This window comes from Propithecus coquereli, unplaced genomic scaffold, assembly GCF_000956105.1.
Source record: "Propithecus coquereli isolate 6110/MARCELLA unplaced genomic scaffold, Pcoq_1.0 Scaffold178, whole genome shotgun sequence".
Lineage (NCBI taxonomy): Eukaryota > Metazoa > Chordata > Mammalia > Primates > Indriidae > Propithecus > Propithecus coquereli.
This window is the reverse complement of record NW_012142523.1, coordinates 5,499,310-5,518,027: the sequence shown is the minus strand read 5'-3', so window position 1 is coordinate 5,518,027 and position 18,718 is coordinate 5,499,310. Positions and strand designations below refer to the sequence as shown.

The 18,718-nt window shown below is 55.0% G+C and overlaps 1 protein-coding gene across 2 annotated transcripts in view; it reads left to right on the top strand.

Annotated features, from left to right (window-relative positions):
• Window positions 1-18,718, top strand: part of GRIK3 (glutamate receptor, ionotropic, kainate 3) — a 219,119-nt gene that overhangs the window by 179,279 nt on the left and 21,122 nt on the right. For both annotated transcript variants that reach the window (XM_012642245.1, XM_012642244.1), the window contains exons 10-11: window positions 958-1,161; window positions 16,334-16,557. In XM_012642245.1, coding sequence (XP_012497699.1) covers window positions 958-1,161; window positions 16,334-16,557 — 428 coding nt within the window. The remainder of the gene's footprint in view (window positions 1-957; window positions 1,162-16,333; window positions 16,558-18,718) is intronic.

Sequence of the window (18,718 nt, the reverse complement as noted above, 5' to 3'; positions counted from 1 at the left end):
GGCACAGAACTCACACTCTGGGGTCAACCCAGTTCAGATCGTCCCTCAGTGCCAGCTGGGTGGCCTCACACAAATCACTTGTCCTCATGAACTCCCCTTTCTGCATCTATAAAATGGGATCACTAATAACTGCCCCAAGAGGTTGGCGTTAAGGTTAAGTGAGACAATGGCAGCTTCTGTCTGCTGAGCCCTGGTGCCCTGCTGGGCTCTGCGGGACCTCTGCAGGCATTGTCTCACGTGCCGATTGACCAGGCCCCGGCACAGCCACAGACAAACGCAAGCTGTCACTGTTATCAGCAATCAGTCACCCGGCAGATCCTAAGGCAGGGACTGAGGAGATCCTTGGAAAGAGAGAAAGGTATCAGGGAGTGTGTAGATCTAATCTTTTAAGTGGGAGTTGAGCGGGCAGTCAGAGCAGACACTTGCAGAAGGGCTTTCTACAGCAGTGTCCGCAAACTTGAGTGGACATCAGAATTCCCTGGAGGGCTACCAAAAGCACAGATTCCCTGGGCCCACCCAGAGTTCCTGGTTCAGTTAGTTCTGGGGTGGAGCCCGGGCATGTGCCTTTCTAACAAGTTCCCAGGTGATGCGGATGCTCCTGGTCCTGGGACCACATTCTAAGGACCCTGCCCTGTGTTACTAGACTTTGGGATCAGACAGTCCCCAGTTCAGATCCCTGTTCCACCGCTCACTAGCTCTGTAGCCGCTGGGCATTTAAATCCGTAAGTACCTACTGAGCTCCCCACTTTGTACCAGGGGCTGCTGTAGGTGGCCGTGCGTGAGGCCCCAGGCTGGCTCTCAGGAAATGTGCTTCCCTTCTCCTGGCTTAACAGACCATTCGTCTGACCACCCCAGTGGTTTTGTAAAAACACATGTTCTGGCCTAGGTTCTCCAGCCCAAGCCCGCCTCCACCCTGCCCGCCAGGCTTCAGCAGTCCCCTCCCATCTGTCCCTGCAGGAGGAGCCCTTTGTCATGTTCCGGAAGTCCGACAGGACCCTGTATGGGAACGACCGGTTCGAGGGCTACTGCATCGACCTGCTGAAGGAGCTGGCCCACATCCTGGGCTTCTCCTACGAGATCCGGCTGGTGGAGGATGGCAAGTACGGGGCGCAGGACGACAAGGGCCAGTGGAACGGCATGATCAAGGAGCTCATCGACCACGTAAGCCCGGCGGGACCCCTGGGAGGCTTGGCGGAGCGCTGTGTGCACCAGGGCTGGCCGTCCTGGCAGGCGGGGGCCTGGGGGCAGGGGAGATGTGACCCTGGGGGTCGGGGGCGCCCCCGTGCAGATGTGTGCCCCAGCTCTCTCGGGCCTGCCCTGCTCACTCCTCTCCGTACAGACACACTCGTGCCCGACTCAGCGCCAGCCCCACTGGCAGCTTCGACGCGCTGGTTCTAAAGGATTCCCTCCACTTCTCAGTACCTTCTTCTGCTCCTTTCAGAGCCACCAAAGCGTGTCCCAACCATGTGCATGAGGTGCCAGCACGAAGCACTTCACCAGACTCTGGGACACAGAGATAAACCTGTCACCACCTTGAGTAACTTCCAGTGGGGGTCCGGGGAGCTGAGGCCTGGGGCGATGAGCAAGGCTCCACTGGGAGGCATCAAGGGGCGGCCTCTTACCCTGCCTAGGACTGGGGAGGGGACCCAGGGGAGCACGGTGTGTAAGTGGGCAGGGCAGGGAGAGGGAGCAGCCAGTGGGAGGGACCTGGGGTTCTTGGGATATTGAGAGAAAAACAGGGAGAAGCCACAGGCTGGGGTGACAACAGCAGGGGAGGAACCAGGAGGCCCTGGGTCTGAGTCCGGTTCTTCACTCATTAGCTGTGGGAACAGGGGCAAGTCACTCAACCTCTCTGAGCTGTTTGCACATCTGTGAAATGGGCGCATGAATACCCCTCCCCACAGGATTGTTGCGCTACTGGCGCAGGGCCCAGCCCATAGGAGGGTCAGTACGAGGGCACCTTGTAAGATGCTATAAGCAAACACATCATAGCTCTTAGAAGCCCAGGCTGTGGTCCAGTAGACCTGGGATTCCAGTCCCAGCCTTGCCACCTGCTAGATGTGTGCCTGGGTAAGTTCATCAACCTCCAATGAGCCTCAATTTCTTCATTTCCGAAATAGGATAATTAGCAACCACTGTAGTTCCTAAGGCTGTTGGGAGAATCAGATGGGGCCCCATTCGCACGGCTCACTGGCACATGCTGGCTCAGGGCCCTCAACCTGCCTAAAGCATTTTCTATCAAAGAGCTGCCATGGGATGCAAGGACCGGACCCATGCTAGACCTCACAGGGTCCTTCTCTCATTTGTCCTTGTAACAGCCCAGCAAGGTACGTACTGTTATTAACAGCCTTTTCGCAGATGAGGAGGCTGAGACTAGAAAGGTGAAGGCCCTCAGCTGGTAAGTGGTAGAGGTGGGATTCAGAGTGGTGGAGTTGCGGAGGCTCTTGGCCTCCTAGCCCTGTGCTCCAGACCCTCAAAGAGCCATCCTGACCCCAGGGGCCAGGGCAGAGGAAGTTTCGTGTAGTAGATCTTGCAAGCTGAAAAGTGCAGTAACCCCTAACCAGCCAAAGGTTGGGGGTCACTATGGCTTCGCCTCTCCAGGGTGGGAGCGGGTGACACTGGGGCCTTCTCTTGCCTCTGTGTGAGGGGAGCTGCCCTGCAGAGACCTTGCAGGTTGCACGTGGGAGGGAGGCTGGAGCTGAAGGCATGACGGCTCAAGCAGAGCCTGGCCCCGTGGAGTCATTTCCAAGGCCCTGGCAAATCAGGCTCCCGGGGGAGTCTGGTAGGAGAGGCTAATGGTACAGAGCATGAACTTGGCCTGGGTTTGGTTCCCACTCAGCCGTTTACCAGCTGTGTGTTCCAGGACTAGTTTCTTAACCACTCTGTGTTTCAGTTTCCACATCTCTAAAAGGGAAATGGTATTAATCGGAACTACCTCATAAGATTGTCATGAGGATGAAGTTAGCATATGTGCGTTACATAGGCGGCACCGTATCCGTATTTGCTTTTTGTTTTTTTTAATTTTATCCTTACAGCTGTTTCTTGGAGACTGGGGAGGGGGCTTCAGGACGTCCCTTTAGCTCCCTGAGCTCCAGTCATTCTGCCCGACAGTGAGAATAATGACACCCACCCCGTGTTCTTCCCAGCTTGTTGTGAGCCCAGAGGAGACAACTGGTGGGGAAGCAGCTTCTAGATTGTAGAACTCAGTATAAATGGAAGGGAGTGTGTTGTCACTGTTATTAGTAATAACTATAATTATTATGGAAATTAGTCGGCAGGCCCCGGAGGCATCTCCGTCTTACCCACTCCCCTGCACTTGGTGAGGGGGCCTTGGATTCTGGGGCTCTGGGGGTGGGGGGCTCTCAGTCTGTGGTTTGCAGAGGTGAGCGGGGCTGGGGGGGAAGGGGATCAGATCACGTGGAGAGCGGAGGCCACCTGCGGAAGCGAGCGGGGCTGAGCCAGCCTCGCCACCCACCGCAGCTGCAGGGGCCCGAGAGCTATGAAGAGCCGTGGCCAGGAGGTGTGATCAGAGAGACCCAACGGCAGCCAGACCTTCCTGAGCTGCCCCTCAGCGGGGGGAGGGGGTAGCCCTATCCGCGTCCACCGCACAGCTGGGCGGCACTTCGGGCAGCCCCGTATCCATCAAGACCGCGGGCCCTGACAGAACATGCAGGGGACCTTGTTAGTCCCGATTCCCTACAATTGATGAGCCTATTAATCCTAGCTTGGTGCCATTTTTAATAACATCATAACCATTTATTAGTGTCGTCAGATAATTAGTCTCCTCACTAGCCCATAGAAAGCGTGGTAAAGGCCTGGCAATATTATTACTTCCTTATTAGGGATCTGAACGTAGGCATAAAAATGATGAATGCCCCCCTCTGTGAGTATCTGCCCCCCGGGGCCCATCCAAACGCCCCGGATGGGGCCTCTGACCAGCAGGACTTGGAAAGCTCTTCCTAGACACTGCCCGCTCGCCTCCGTCCCGTGGCGTGTGGCTTTCCAAGGGCAGTAGAGGAAGACGGGGCACCCAGAGGAGGCATCCGCCTCCCGCTCACACGCTCACCATCCCCAAGTCGCCTTGAACTATGGGGCAACTAACATGATTAAACAGAGCAGTGACGACTCCGCCGTCCCCCATCTCTCCTCCCAAAGGTCACTCTCTCCATATTCCCTGCCTGCTTGCTCTCACATTCCCCTCCTCAAAAGTCTTCTACTCACATCTGTGCCTTAAATCATTCCTGTGTGTTTTTATGATTCCAGAGTCCTATAAAAAAGAGCTCAAGTTCTGGGTCTGGCACATTTCTGCCGACAGTGGGAAGATTATTCAACCTCTCTGGCCTCCATTTTCACATCTATGAAATGGGGATAATAAAAGAGCCTTCTAACCAGGGTTCAAGGGAAGATTTAATGAGATATGGCACCAAAATGCTCAACAGAGTGCCCAGCGCTCCGTGAATGCTCAGTACACGGAAGCTGCCCTGCTCATCACTATTCCCTCCAAGGGCAGCCTCCCTGTCTAAGATATGGCCATGATTGAACGTGAGGGCAGCGGGAGGGTGGCCCATCAGCTGTAGTCATCCTGCTAGGCCACAGGGACCTAGACCTGACTCCACTAAATCCAAATAGGTAGCCCCAGGAAACTGACTCACATTGATCAGACTCACAGGAAACTGAGGCACACACCAGGTACTACCCCCTTACTTTACTTGGGATATTGGCCTTTTCTCATACTAGGAACCAACTCCCCATCCCCTGCCATCCAGAGCTTCTGTGCCCTGGCACCAGGTGCCCAGGAGCCTGCTTGGGGAATGTGGGGACAGAGCTCTAAGAGTGGAGAGCCTAAAGCCAAGAGGAGAGTTACTGCTGGAGGAGGGGGCCAGAGACAAGCCTTGAAGAGTCTTGAGTGCTAAACTGAGGAGTTTGATTTTAATCCTGAGCGCTATGGGACACAACTGAAAGATGTGACATCAACCTGGCACTTGAGGAAAGTCGCTCTGCTGCTGGGCCAAACTGGAGCCAGCATGGAGGCCACCACTGGGCTGGGTGGGGGTGAGCATGGTGGTCTCACTCAGAGTGTTGCGGTGGGAAAGGATGGAAGGAGATAAGGGGGTAGAATTGATGAGATTGGTGTTTGGCTGGATGGAGGAAGTGGGAGGAATTCTAATTGGGACAGCTAGGGAGGTGGTGGTGGCATTCCCAGATCAAGAGCCCTTGGGGAAGTCGAGGATTTGGGAAAGGAGAGTTCTGGGCATGTTGGTATTGGGGTCGGGTAGGTGGCTGGCCCTGTGGCTGGGAACTCGGAGAAGAGAGCAGGGCTGGAGGCTGAGCATTTGGGTGGTCAGCACAGCCTGCAGGGAGCCTGGGAGGTGGAGACGGGGACTGCTCAGGGACCGCAGAGAGGAGGACTGGGCGGGACCCTGAACAGTAGGAATGAAGGAGCAATCTACAAGACACCTGGGCTGGCAAGAGTGGCGAGGAAGGAGGAGACCCGGGAGAGCACGGGGTGACAGAGGCCCAAGGAGGAGAGGCTCCTGGAAGGGGTCAGGGTCACGGGCTGCAGGGAGGTCAAGGGCGATGAAGAATGAGCAGTGTCCGTGAGTTGGCACAAGCGAGACCTCCTGAGGGTCAGGGTCAGACCCGGCATGGTGCTCGAGTGCTCCTGGCCTCAGACTTTGCCTCAGAGACCCAGAATCCTGTTCTGGATGCTCTCCAAGGCCCTTGACATACTGGGGGAGAAAGGGGCAAGAGGGGGTCTAGAGGTGCTGGGAAAATACCCCCAGGCCGCAGGAAGCCATTAGTTCTTTTATCTCTAAGTTGGTCCATCCCACCGTAGTATGGCCAGATGAGGAATTTTTCCTGCTCATAGATGAGGCTGGACCCAGATGAAGTATGAAACAAGACGGGGACCAGGAGTGGTCATGGGTAGCCTTGCCACCACCCTGTGTCCCCTCTGCTTCCCCATGACACTGAGTGTAGACCAGGGAGGGTGGCTCAGCTGGAAGTGCCCTGTCTGACTCTTCCAGACAGTGAGCACTTGATGGATCGAACTTGGCTATTGCCCCAAAGCCTGGCAGGGGGCCGGACACACGCAGCGCAAGCACTGATGATTTGCACACCTGCCCAGAGACGCAGCTGTGGGATCATGACTAGTGTGGGCTTCCCAGCCGCAGTGTGCAAGGGGAGGGCCTAAGGTCAAGGCCATGACCCCATCGCCCACTGGGTCTCCTATCTTCCAACCAAGAACCAGATCTTATTTCTGGCCTACGTGCACTGGTGTTAGGAAGAGCTCCACACCCCTGTTTATGTGACCCGGGAAAGCTCACTTGGAAGCAAGGCATGCTGAGAACTCACCTGGGGCAGGTCAGAATCCTGGGGGGACAGGGCGGTGGAAGACCAGGTGAGCAGGTGAGGGGTTCAGGAAAGACTTGGTGCCCCATTGAGAGTCACTACATAACTGTCGGCTCCAGAACCCAGACCAGCCTGGGGAAAGGCCTGGAAAGAACCTGGCAGGGGGTTGGGGTCCAGACAAACAGGCACAGGAGAGCAATAGCACTTTGAGGTGAAGGGAGTATTGGGGGAAACAGAGGCCAGAGGGAGCAGCTGGAACGTGCACCTCCCCCTCCCCCATGGGGGGTCATCCCTTCATTCATCAGTTCAACAGCCCTGGGCCTGGGCTCCTAGAGGGCGGAGCCTGAGGCTGGCTGGTGCCACCACTGGGTTAGGGAGCATGATGACAGGAGAGAGCGAGGGGCCAGGGAGGCGGAGCAGCGAGGAGGGGAAGTCAACTCGAGGACGCGAAATCAAGCAGGTCTCCTCTGAGTCTGCCCGATAGCTCAGTCTGAATCTGCACCCCGGAAGAGCCTTACCGAGTGCATCTAGGCCCACGTCTTGGGGTAAGAGGAACAGGTTTACCCACTGGATGCAACTTCCATGCATTCCGGGTTTGGTGTAGGGGGCATGGGAGCCAATCAGGACCCTGCAGCAGCGTCTACAGGAAGCCACGGGGGGTGGAGGTGAGATGCTGTCAGATTGTACCTGTGTGAGGTCAGCCAGAGCCAGAGGGTCTGAAATGGTGCCTGAGAGGGGTCTGAGCCCAGCACCGACCCACAGTGTGCCAGACCCGGGGCAGTGACTAGGGATGGGGGTGACCAAGGCAGACATGATTCTTGCCCTCCAGGAAAAAACAATGAATCAGACAAGTGAAATTTCATTAAGATTTTGATCATTGCTGCAAAGGGGATCACAGGGGGTGTTGGGAGTACAAACCAGAGGACGGTGACTCAGGCTTCCCTGGGAGTGAGGAAGAGATGTCCCAGGCAACACACCTAGGCAGGGCACTGCGGCTGCTGCAGTCTGCACCTGATCGAGGCTGGCTGAGGCTGCAGCTGAGCACATGGAGCCCTAGAGCATTCCTGGCCGGCTGTGGGTAGACACACTCGTGTGGGCACCTGGGGAGTGGGGAGAAGGGCTCCTTCTAGAGATGGCAGTGGAGGTGCATCCCTCGGAGTGTGCCATGGAGTCCGGAAATCCCACTGAGGTCCCTAACAGGCACAGGACTGTCCTCGTGGGCACTCAGGCAGCAGGCAGTTCTCCCAGGCTTGTGAAAGCCACACCCGTCCTTTCTCACTGCCAGGCAGCTGTCAGCTCAGGAGGCCTGTGTGTGAACCACAGGGACATGACCCATCAGTTGACACTCACGAGTTTTCTAGCACCTATTACCTATGTCTTCGGACACGCATGACTATTTAGAGCTCTGTTTGCCAGCTATCAGTGGCCCAGTGCCAATGGTTGCGTTTGGCAGCTGGCCAGCGGGTCATCTGCAGACACTCCGCATGACTGCCAGTGTACCCCCCGAACACTGCAAGGTGGCACTCCTGAGGGAGGGCTTGCTGGGGGACCCCATTAAGTCTCTGGTGCTTCCATTGACCAATTTATTCGTTTATTCACTAGATCTATTAAGTCAGGCCCCATGCTAGGTGCTGTGGATACAGCGGTGAGCAAAATAGGCAGGACCCCTTCCCTGGTCCTCAGGCTCTTGCATTCCAGTGGAGGAAACTGGCAGTTGTCTATGAACATGTGACTCAATGTAGATTCAACAAGATAAGTGTCTGAGCAAGGAAAGGGGCCGAGTAGAAGACCTTCCCTGGCTCCCAGACTGGGGCCTGGGCCGACAGGTCCTGTGGGTTGTAAAGCAGGGGGAGTCGCTGTGACCCATCCTGGGAAACCCTGGAGGAAGATCCTGGAGACTTGCCAGCGACAGGGGTAGCCATGCCCTGTCCTCTTGGCCAGCGACAGTCAGGGGCATCCAGGGAAGGCATCTGGGTCATTTCTGCCTCCCTGGTATTAGCAGAGGATGGTACTGAAGGCTGGGTGAAGGAGGACTTGGACTTGGGAAGCTGTTCCCCCACACCAGTATGGCCATGCACTGTGGACTCTGGTCTCCCGGCCTCCAGGTAGGTTGGTGGGAGTGATGGGAAGATCTGCTATCAAAGACACCACCGTTGCCCCACCGTGTCCTGTCTTCCTCCCAACCAGGAAGCAGACCTTGGTTCTGACTTGCATGCACTGGTCCCAGCCCCTGTTTGCAAGGCCAGGGAAGGCTCTGCCCAAGTCCTCTGCCCCAGCATGGGGCAGGGCACTTTAAAGCCAGCCATGCCAGGAGCTCACCTGGGGGCAGGGCAGAGTCCTGGATGGAGCAAGGCAGGCTGGTTGGGGGGGAAACAGGTGGGCTCCAAAGGTAAACGCTCCCGAGGTCAGCCAGGTTGCCCAGGGCAGTGACTGGGGAGCTCTGTGGGGCTGAGGATGTCACCAGGACGTGCCTGAGGTGGGCCATGAGGGCAGGTGAGGACTGTCAGTGCTAGGGATCCACTGACAGATCCGAAGGAAGGAGGTAGCAAGGGGCAGGTGAGCCCGTCAGGGGTCAGGGCACAGGAGAGAGACAGGCAGGGGAAGATCAGGTGAGCTGGTGGGGGATGGGGATGGGGTGCTGAGGAGGGCACCTGCAGCCAGAGCTCAGCCCACTGAGTGGGGGCAGGGAGGTCAGGACCCCTGGGGGTGTTTGGATGTTCATTCTTCCGACAAATGTGATTGAGCTAGGCCCTGGGGACACATCAGTGAGCGAAACGAGCTTAATCCCTGCCCTCCTGGAGTTTATATGCTGGCGGAGGAGCCAGGTATTAAAGAGTGACTTGCAAATAACAACACAGTTGTGACAGGGCACTGAGGAGCCGTGCGGGGGGCCATGCAGGGGTATAACCAGGACCTAACCTGGTCTGTGGGGGCAGGGTGCTCACTGCTCCCCGATCCGTGGGACTTTTCAAGGGCAGGACCCGCCCTGTCTGGGCGAATACAGCTGTCAGGGACCTGCGGGGTGAGGAAAGAGACCTTGCAGTGACAGGGCCCCCGACAGTGGGGTCAGCTGGAGGCGGAGCCTGTGGTGTGTCCATGGGGGGGGGCCCCCGGGGGGGGCCCCCAGGGCTGAGAAGCAGGGAAGACCCGCCCACCCGGCCTTTCTGAAAGACAAAGGCACAGGGCGGGGCCTGTGGGGCCTCAAGAATTGGGCACGTCTCCCAGGCCTGGGAAAGGCACCCACATCATTCCTCACCATCAGGCAGGGAAGCTGCCACCAGCTCAGGAAGCCGGTGAGTGGGTCGCAGGTGTTAGTCGTTGACCCACTGGTTGTCACTTATGAATATACCAGCGCCTGTTTCCCCTCTATTCAGATGTGCGGGTTGTCCAGGATGTTGGTTTCTCAGGTTGGTGTCCAGGGCCCTTCAGCGGCACAGTGTTTTCTTAAGCTTAGGGGCAGGTGGGTCAGCGGCAGACACTGTCTGTGACTTGCTTTCCCCTGTCGTAAGCTGCCGTGTGCTCAGCCAGCTGACTCTAGGGACATGCTGGCCTGGTGGTGTCTCTTCTAAACCAACAACATTCTATTTATCCACTCCCAGAATCTCTACCGAGGGCCTACTGTGTGCCAGGCGCTTTGCTAGCCAGGGGGCACACGGCAGGGAAAAGATAACAGGCTCCGCCCTCACTCTCATGAGCTCCTGATACAATCACAGCTGTGATCAGTGCCAGGAGCTGCAAGTGCCCAGTGCCACGAGAGCAGTCACCAGGGAGACCTGGTTTCCTCTGAGGAGTGAGTTTGTGGAAATGATGTTTGAGCTGAGATCTGAAGGAGAAGGAGACATTCGCTAGACAGAGGGTTTGGGGAGGAAGAGACTCCAGGTGGAGGAAAGTAGGTGTGCAGGAGTCCTGAGCAGGAGAGACGACAGGGGCTGGAGGATCCGAAAGGAGGCGGCAGGGAGAGGACAGGCGGCGCCATGCAGGGCAGTGCTGAGGGGCACTTGCCAACACTGCAGCCACCAGCCACGTGGGATTATTTACATTTCAACTTAAATTAATTAAAATTAGATAAAAGTATAAATTCAGCTCTTTGGTCATGCAAGCCACACTTCAAGTGGTTGACAGCCACGTGTGGCTCGTGGCTACCATATTGGATGGTGCAGGTACGGAGCCTTTCCATCGTTGCAGAAGTTCTGTTGGGCAGCACGGGGCTAGATCATGCACGGCTTAAGCAACCCCTAGTAAGAATGTTTTATCCCAAGAGCACTGAGAAGTCCTAACCTATTTTAATCAGCATGGGGGAGTCTGGCTCGAGAAACACCACTTTGGGAAGATCAGAAGGTGAATTCCACGATGCCACACACCAGAGATGTGGGCAGGGAGCCAGCAGACAGAGCCCAAGGGATGAGTCCTGCACGCGTGGCAAGAGTGAGGCTAGTTTTCAGGCAGCAGAGGGCCCTGGGAGGAGGCAGGGGTGCATCAGTAGTTTCCTGCAGCCACGAGGCCCCCAAACCAGGCAATGAAAATTTATGCTGGGAAGCCCCATGGTCAGGAGCCAGAGTCAAGTTCAGGTCTCTGGGAATGCAACACTGGGCTCAGGACAAGGCAGGGTGGGCCCAGCCATAAAGTCTGCCCTTCAGAAGGAGAGAGCTGCTGGGGTGGGGCCGGGAGCAGGCCGTGGAAGGAGCTCCACCATCGTGCACAGGGGCAGCTTGGCAGGTGCATTAGAATACTAGGGCTGCCACAACAACTGACCACAAACCACATGGCTTAAAACAACAGAAGCTCACTCTCCCACAGTTATGGAGGCCAGAAGTCAAGGCGTCAGCAGGGTTGGTGCCTTGTAGAGGTTCTAGAGGAGAATCTGCCCCATGCTCCCTCCTGGCTTCTGCGGTTGCCTACAGTCCTTGGTGTCCCTCAGCTTATGTCTGCGTCGTTCCAGTCTCTGCCTCTGTCACCACACAGCCTTCTACTCCATGTGTATCTGTGCGTCCTCTCCTCTTCTTGTAAGGACACCAGTAATTGGACTGGGGGCCCACCCTAATTCAGTATGACTTCCTCTTAACTTGACTTCATCTGCAAAGACCTGATTTCCAAATAAGGTCACATTCACAGGTACCAGGGAGTTAGCATTTGAACATAATTGAGGGGCACAATTCAACCCATTTCAAGTGGCCTGTGTGGTGAAACGCCAGGCTTTGGGGTCACAGTGAACTGGGTCCAAGTACTGGCTCAGCCACTTGCCGGTTTTTTGCTTGTTTGTTTGAGACAGAGTCTCCCAGACTTCTTCTCTCCCCTGGGCTACTGTTGTTTAATTCCTTTTTTTTCTTTTTTCTTTTTTTTTTTGAGACAGGGTCTCTCTCTGTTGCCTGGGGCTAGACTGCAATGGTGTCCTTATAGCTCTCTGCAACCTCAAACTCCTGGGCTCCTGATCCTCCTGCCTCAGCCTCCTGAGTAGCTGGGACTACAGGCATGTGCCACCATGCCCGGCTAATTTTTCTATTTTTCTGTAGAAATGGGGTCTTACTCTGGCTCAGACTGGTCTTGAACTCCTGGCCTCAAGCAATCCTGCCCCCTTGGCCTCCCAAAGTGCTAGGATTACAGGTGTGAATCACTGCACATGGCCTGTTTGTTTTTTGATACAGGGTCCCACTCTATTGCCCAGGCTGTAGTGCAGTGGTGCTAACATAGCTCATTGCAACTTTGACCTCCTGTGCTCAAGCAATCTTCCTGCCTCAGCCTCCCAGGTAGCTGAGACTACAAGTGTGTACCACCACACCTGGCTAAATTTTTTTATTATTTTTTTAGAGACAGGGTCTTGCTATGCTGCCCAGGCTGGCCTCAAGTCATCCTCCCACCTCGGCCTCCCAAAGCGCTGGGATTACAGGTGTGAGCCACCATGCCTGGCTGCACTCACCAGTTTTAAACAAACATCCTAGCCTAAGTAAGCTACCCTATCCTCATCTGGAGTATGGTGATACTGTTTACTACCTGGTGGAGACCATACTGGGGACACCAGACACAGGTAGCAAGCTGGGATTCAGGGGCTAGATCTTAGTCCCCAGGGAGGATCTCTGTCCTAAGAGAAGGCTGATGAGTGACAAGTTGCCAGAACTGGGACCATAGTCCCAACCCCATCCCTAGAACCTGGCAGGAGGTGGTCCTGGTTTTACTCTAGGGTACAAAGCAGGGTTCAATTAGCAGCCAGGGGGTATCAACTAGTAGGCTGGATACTGAGGCTTAAAATGTGGAACTGTCTCTGGTTAAATAATTCTTGCCTTCAGTTCTGGGGCTGGTGGCCTCATGCAAGGATAGAGGAGACTGGGAGGGGCTTAGAGCCATGTGGATCCCAACAGATCCTTGGTAAGTGGAGCTGCTTATTGGGGGAAGCACGTCCTGGGAAGCCCATCCTGCCTGCTCTGGAGGTTTAGAAAATGTGTGGAAGGGTCCTCAGTGAGGCAGGAGGGGCCAACAAATCACCCATAAGACCAGTGACAGTGTCGGACAGGTTGGAGGCTTGGTGTTTGAGAACAGGATTACTGTATGTATGACAGCAAAGAGCCAGGAGCTTCTCCGAGCCTCGGTTTCCTTCTATTAAAAAAAAATGTGGGGTTGGAATAGATGTATTCTCTCGAATAGACTTAAAGGTCTCTCATCCAGCTCTGACAGCCTATGATTTTATGAATCATCCTCAAAGAAAACTTGCGCAAGTGAGAAGAACCTGCCAAGATTGGGCCTTTCATTCTGAGTAATGAACTGAAACGGCAAAGGCTGACATCTGTTCCGATCTTTCAAGGGAAGTTGGACAAAATAATGCCTTTTTCGGGGAAATTGTAACCAATGGTGAAATGTAGTATTTCCTGCCTAACCAAAGTGAAGTGGAGAACTCCAGCCTTCCTGCAGCCCACGGGAGAACACATATCCGAACTCCTGGTGAACGTCACGTGGGCCAGCTGTCTTGCTGCTGTAGGCGCAGAATGCCGCAGACGCCTCCACCTGCCAGCCCTGGAAAGCCAGAGAGCAGGAAGAGTGACAGGGAGATTCAGAAGGCTCAGACAGGGTTTGGGAGAAGAAACAGGGCCCCTGGAACACTTCTGGTGAAATAAGTGTTGACTGCAAACACCTTGATCTCCAGCCATAACTCTCTCATCCAACTTGCCATCAAAAGTCAAAGGAAGTTCCACCACCATTGACTGAGATTCTTCCCAAGAATCCACTCCAAGCGCCAGAGGCCACTCCTAGAGACCAGTTCCAAATGCATTCTGAGCATTGCTAACAACTTTGGAGTCAGAGCCTCCCAAAGCAACGTATAGTTAAGCATCCCTTAACAACAGAGATACGTTCGGAAAAATGCATCTTTAGGTGATTTTATCATTGTGCAAACATCATAGTGCACTTACACAAATCTAGATGGTCTAGCCTACTGCCCTCCTAGGCTGTATGGTCTAGCCTGTTGCTCCTGGGCTACAAACCTGTCCTGAACACTGCAGGCAACCATAACACAATGGTAAGTATTAGTGTATCTAAACATATCTAAACAGAGGAAAGGTACAGTAACAATATGGTATTATAATCTTTGGGGCCCACTGTCATATATGGGGTCCATTGACAGTTGACTGAGATGTCGTTATACGGCACACGACTGTACTTAGAAGTGACAAGGCTGGGGGAGGCCAAGTTCAGGAATCAAAGGCCGTCTACATCCCTGTTACATTGGCATTATAGAGGATCTCAGAATTTCAGGACTGAAAGGGACCTTCCAGGGTGTCCTACCCAGGCTCCCACCCCACCCAGGAATCCCACCTGCAGCCGCCAGCAAGGGCTCAGTTGACCAGAAGCTCCATGACCATAGGGTCTGGTCTCTTGCTCACCAGACTGGGTCAGGGCCCATGCACAGTAGGTCTGGAGCAGGCACACGTGTCACTCTGCACCTTCTTCCCTGATAGTTCCGTCTCCCTTTGTCGCTTGCCTTTTTTTTTTTTTTTTTTTTTTGAGACAGAGTCTCACTGTGTTCCCTGGACTAGAGTGCCATGGCGTCAGCCTAGCTTACAGCAACCTCCAACTCCTGGGCTGTCGCTTGCCTTTGCACATGCCCTGACCTGAGAGGGCTCCAGGAGCTGGGGTGGCAGCAGCTGCCCGGTTCCTTCTTCCTCTGCCTTCAAAGCCAGGCAAGTTCCAACTCACAGAAATTTACAAAAGGAAGCTCCTAGTATAATAGTCCTTTATAATAGACTCCTCCTCCCTCCCTGTTTTTCCTGGGTTCCGAAGTCCACCAAATCCTTGGGCTCTAAGTGTCCATGATGGGGCATTGGGGGGCTGCCATGAGAAGGAGAAACCCAGGGTGGGCAGTATCAGAGTTGTGAGTGTCCCAGCTCCTCCCAGCCTGGGGCACCTGCAGAGTCTTCTAGAAGCTGGGGCTCCACCCACCCTAGCCCTTCCCTCCTCGAAGTCTGATTTTGGCTGGACTGCTAGTTCCTATGCTAAGATAAGTGAAGTCAGAGATAGTGTTCACAGCTACCGTTTGGTAAACAGTTCGATTGACGTCCATCTTCCCTACTGGACTGTAAGCCCCATCAGAGCGGAAACCAGGTCTGTCTGGGTCAGCTCCATATCCCTAGTGCCTAGTGGACATGAATGAATGAGTGAATGAAGCTGGACCAAGCCAGGGGGTGCTGCCTAGAGGCATTGCCTTGGAAGGGGGTTTCAGAGGCAGGCCCCCGTTGGCACAGGGTCTTTAGTGCTGGCCTTCAGGACCCAGCCATTTTTCCCACCTGAGGAAGGGAATTGATAATTGTCCACAGTCTGAGGAGTAAATATCCATGGGCATCCGAGAGGCAGCCTCTCGACAGGCAACGTTATTAATTAGCAAACATTCCAGAGGCTAAGATGGGGCTCGGGGATGGAGAAAAGAGGCAGGGAAGCTGCCACAGCCCAGCCACTCTCAGGAGCTCACAGGCAGATCAGCAGATCATACACAAGGTCTCAGGGGGCGCTGACTGTCCCACTCAAATAGAGCAAGGTGGGGCCTTACCGTGGGACAGCGCCAGCCTCCGGGGAGGTCAACACTGGAGGCTGCCAGGGGGCTTCTGGAAGAGGCAGCACGTGTCAAGGAATACGGACGGGGTGAGAACAGAACAGCAGGGGGAGGGCGTTGCACACAGCGCAGAGGAAGCTGGGAAAGGGAATATGGTAAACGGGAAGCAGTTCCACGGGGCCCCACGTGGGAGGAGACCAGTGGGGTGAGTCTGGAAAGATGGCATGGGAATGAGGGATGAGGGAGTTTAGATTTTTAATCAGGAAAAGCTTCAGACCAGAGAAACAGAACTTTAATCCCCTCATTAAAATTGTGATGGGCTGAAATTTATTAACGTAGGAGCTCCCTTGCCCCGCCCCACCCGCTGTTCAGGAGGCCTGGACTGGCCTGTTTCAGTTTCTCACCTGCCCTCCCCCTCCAAGGAGGGGACTATCTTTGCCCAGCTCGTTTTGCAGGACTTTTAGGGTATGTAGAATATCCAGAATGGGGTGGAGCCACAGACGGGAGAGGAAAACAGGTTTAAATAAATGTGATGGTGGATTGTGTGTCCTCTTCGTGGCGTTTGAAAGACACGAATAAGGAACATGAGCTATTTTTAAATGTTTGTAGGTTGCTGGACTGTGTTTATTTGACAAAGCACCATTTTGAGAAGGGACCACGTGGTTACAGCTTTAATAGGGTTCCATCCTCTGTGTGTGTTCACCACCGTCCTCCCCCTCAAGGCCACGGCTCTTGCAGAACAAAGGTTACGTCCAGTCCAGCGTTGTCTCCCCACATCCTGGGCAGGGCCTGGCCCAGAGGAGGGTTAGTAAGTGTTGACACCGAAGAGCAAAGTGACCTGGGGCTCAGACAACTGACTTCCCCCTCATCTCTCCTCCTACAGGAAGGGTGTTCTGTACCCAGCTAATCTGAGGCTTTGCTCATAGTCTGTCTGTGTGTCTGTCATTGCAGAAGGCAGATCTGGCCGTGGCACCGCTGACCATCACCCACGTCCGCGAGAAGGCCATTGACTTCTCCAAGCCCTTCATGACTCTCGGGGTGAGCATCCTGTACCGCAAGCCCAACGGCACCAACCCCAGCGTCTTCTCCTTCCTCAACCCCCTGTCCCCGGACATCTGGATGTATGTGCTCCTCGCCTACCTTGGTGTCAGCTGTGTCCTCTTTGTCATCGCCAGGTAAGGCAATCCCTTGGGCAGAGCTCAGGCCCAAGGTTGAAGCTTTAGGGAGCCAGGCAAGGCGGCATGTCCCCAGCCCTTGGCACAGAAGGCCCAAGGCTCAGGCCACTGCTGTGCCTGCTCCTCTCCTGCTCCTTGTGGCTCAGATCCCTTTGCATCCCTCAGGGAACATTCCATGGCTTGCCAGGCTTGAATCATCAGGTCCTCACCCTGGGCCGTGTCTATGACCCTGAGATGCAGCAGTTGCAGGATTGGAGAGGCTGAGTCACTGCCCAAAAGTGCACGCCTCGGCCCAGGCGCCTGGTGGGTGGCTTAGAACTGTGGAAACAGGCTGTGTCTATCTAATCCACAATGGCAGGGGGAACAGTGCCCCATAAACTCATGCACACTCCCACACGCAGAAACATGGCACACACACACCTTACCTACCTATCTGGGATGCATGCTAGCAACATGCTTGCAAATTTGGTTGTTCACATGAAGTAGACATAGTGCTCCCTTGCTGGTGGGTGGTGGGAGGTCACTAACAGACGGGTTTAGCTCAACGTTTAGTGAGCGCCTAGTGTTTGCCAAGCACTATTCTCTGCACTTTACAGCCGTTGTCTTATGTAGTTCTCATAGCCTCCCTGGAAGAGGAGACACCCGAGGCTCAGAAAGTCTCAGTACTTGCCAAGGACATGCAAGCAATAGGTGATGCCTGCCGCATTTGAGCTTGGGTCCCCACACCCCTCTGGCCAGGGGTCCGCCCCGCCCCACATTGGTGGCTGCTGGGCCCAACGCCCCACCCCCTTCCCTGCTGGGCCCCCTGCCCCCTCCCACCAGGGCCAGCTCACGGCCCTCTTCTGGTTCTTTTTTTCTCTAAATCCTAACACAGTGCAAAGAGACTTCTCTGGAGAGGCAATTTGAGATCCAAGGACTTGATGTTTCTGCCTTTTTTCTCCTGAGCCTCCTTTGAAAGCCTTCCCCTCACTCTGCTCCCTCCCGCTCCCTCCTCCCACTCAGAGAGAGACCTAAGGGGAGGCTGCCAGAGGCGAGATCACCCTGCCCCCAAGCCCGTGCTGCTGGGCCTGGCCCTGCTGGGGCTACCCTGCCTGGTCGGCCAGGTGGCAGGTGGCAGCTGAGTCTGCTGCGCAGAGGCCTTCATTACACCCCTTGTCTCTAATGGCCTAAGAAGCCTTTGAAAGCCAGGAGCCCCTCTCCAAGCTCGCACGTTGACGTTGGTGGCTCCAGCGGCCTCTCAGCTCCCACTCACTCAGAGGCTTGGGCTGTTCCAGAGCCAGTTCTGCCCATGGGACACGTGTCCCATCCCCTCCTAGTCCTGGCCTTTCTCCAGTGGCTGCCAGCCCAGGCTGCCTCCTGCTAAGGAAGCAGAAGTCCCTTTCCCAAGCTTAGTCTGGGGAGACTTCCAGGAAGAGATGGGATTTCTAGAGCTGCTGGAATGATAGGAGATCTCTGAGAAGAGAGGAGAGGGATAGGGTTTTGGCCACAGAGCCTGGAAGATCGTCATACCACAGTTGTCACCTTTTGCAGTACCCACATAACACAACTCACACCTAGCTCGTCAAATCCTTAGGACAGTCCTGTGAGGTGGATATAATTATCCCCACTTTACAGAAGCAGAAACTGAGGCTCAGGGAGGTTAAGTCATTGCCCAGAGTCAGAAAGCTTTTCTTCGGCAGAGCTGGGCTTCAAAACCCAGACCTGCCCAACTTTGCAACAAAGGTGGCCAACACAGGTGCCTGCCGGGGCCAGACAGGTAGCCTTAGGGCATGAAACAGGCCTGGTGACAGGTGGCAGAGAGTGGTGGGACTGCAGCAAACTGGAAAGCTCACACCTGGCTAAAGGGGGCGGCCACCGCTCAGCCCCAACAGACTGCACTAGGCAGAGATGCTGGGCCAGTGTTGCAGAATTCATGATTTTTAGAGGGAAATTCAGATTTTTATGTGACATCTCATGGTTCTTCTGTGTGGCCACTAATTTCATTTACGACACTATCGGGGTCAAGAATGACACATCTAAGGGGTGGAGGCAGGTGTCTTCCCACACCCCCGCCCCCCGCCCAGTGAACTGTGCCCTTTGGACCACTCCATGCTGGCTGCTGGAGATCTGGACACAGCTGCCCACACCCCCAAGAGAGGGGGTCTGTGAAGTTCCCCAGGTC